The 1,450-nt window shown below is 35.1% G+C and overlaps 1 protein-coding gene across 2 annotated transcripts in view; it reads left to right on the top strand.

Annotated features, from left to right (window-relative positions):
* The window catches only part of LOC116853595, a 17,195-nt gene extending 16,370 nt beyond the window's left edge, over nt 1–825 (top strand). The window contains exon 2 of one of the 2 annotated variants that reach the window (XM_032834723.1): nt 417–825. In XM_032834723.1, coding sequence (XP_032690614.1) covers nt 417–787 — 371 coding nt within the window. In that variant the 3' untranslated portion in view covers nt 788–825. Of the gene's footprint in view, nt 1–411 lie in introns of both variants that reach the window. The other variant, XM_032834722.1, reaches the window with a different exon arrangement.
* The last annotated feature ends 625 nt before the right edge of the window (nt 826–1,450 follow it).

Below are 1,450 nucleotides of genomic sequence, written 5' to 3'. Positions count from 1 at the left end.
TTCATTTTTAAATTGATATCATACGCCAAACAAAATATTCCACCATGAGTTTTTTTTCTAAAGTAATTGTTGTGGTAAGCTAAAGCCGTATGAAGAACAGATGATTCTTTTTGCAAAATCATGCTCTATTTGTCATAGACAGATTAATTTGGAACATTGCAAGAGGTGTTATTCGGACAATTATTGCAGGGACCATATATAGGTATTTCAAGGTTTGCACGAGCCAAAATGCCACCAGTTTATATTGTATATCAACATGCATATCTGGGTTCTTTTATGCGAATTCATTGTGTTAAAATTCACTAATATTATTCTTCGAAAAGAACCATTTTATGACATGAATACATTTTTGACAACATGTGTGAGTCCTGCCATAGAAAGCTTAAATGCACCTGCAATATATTCTATATGTTTCTACTGTGATTATGCATCAGGACCGTTAACATTCTATTATGGAATGAAGATTGCTGGTTTATATCCACTACACCCATTTCAACAAAATAAATATGTTATGCACATGATAGCACTAAATACTTTAGAAAGAGAATATTTAAATGCTTGGGAAATTCTTTTACATCTCTTACAGCACATAAGGAAACTAACAATTGTACTAGTAGGACCAAATTTTAAGCAGGATCATTATGACATAGAACTTTGTTCTTTCTGCAAGAACGGAAGTGCAATGCTTCATGTTGAAATTTATAATACATTTTACCATATGTATGTAGTCGGTCCGTCTTTTAAACAACCAGATACAATTGTAGAATTTCAAGCAGATTTTAGTTAACATGAGTGGACATGTTCGCGGAACATATTTTTATTACGGTTTAGACACTGTCCGTTGCTTTTAACTACTATATCAGCACAAAAAGCAGAATAAAATATTTATATTTTAAAACAAATTTTAGGTTCGCATATACAACCTCTCCATAGTACTCAAAACCCTTTTAGGTCTTGAAGGCCATGGAGGGATTTGGAGACTGGTTCTGTATATCCCAGATAACAATTCGTGCGAGCTCATATTGCCCTCACGTGTGCGTCTCACACCGTGTCCGCACAGTGCTATCACGCTGTCCCGCACGACGTGATGGGGGCACGCGTGCGAGCGCTATGAAACGCATTGTACAATCACGCCGTGAGTATAGCTACAGACATGCACCGCTAGGCGGCGTCGGTGATGATGCCAGCACTCGAATTGAAAAACCCACGTAACAGGGTATATAAGGCGGTGCTCGTGGGACATTACCTTGAATTATTTTAACATCTGGTTTCCTACATTTCATTGTAGGAAATCAACATTTTTAAAATATTTCAACACAAAGTTAAAGTGAATCTTGAAATAATCATAAACTTAAACATATGTTTTACATACAGTTTTTACATACATTTAAAGTAAAACTAAAGAAGTGTAACACTTTCAAATGTAAAATTTTAACAGTCTAAATGAAGA

Source organism: Odontomachus brunneus, unplaced genomic scaffold (assembly GCF_010583005.1).
Source record: "Odontomachus brunneus isolate Ranch 3 - 2012 unplaced genomic scaffold, Obru_v1 Obru_scaffold_368, whole genome shotgun sequence".
NCBI classification, from domain to species: domain Eukaryota; kingdom Metazoa; phylum Arthropoda; class Insecta; order Hymenoptera; family Formicidae; genus Odontomachus; species Odontomachus brunneus.
The sequence above is the reverse complement of the archived record's forward strand: the minus strand, read 5'-3'. Positions and strand labels throughout refer to the sequence as shown.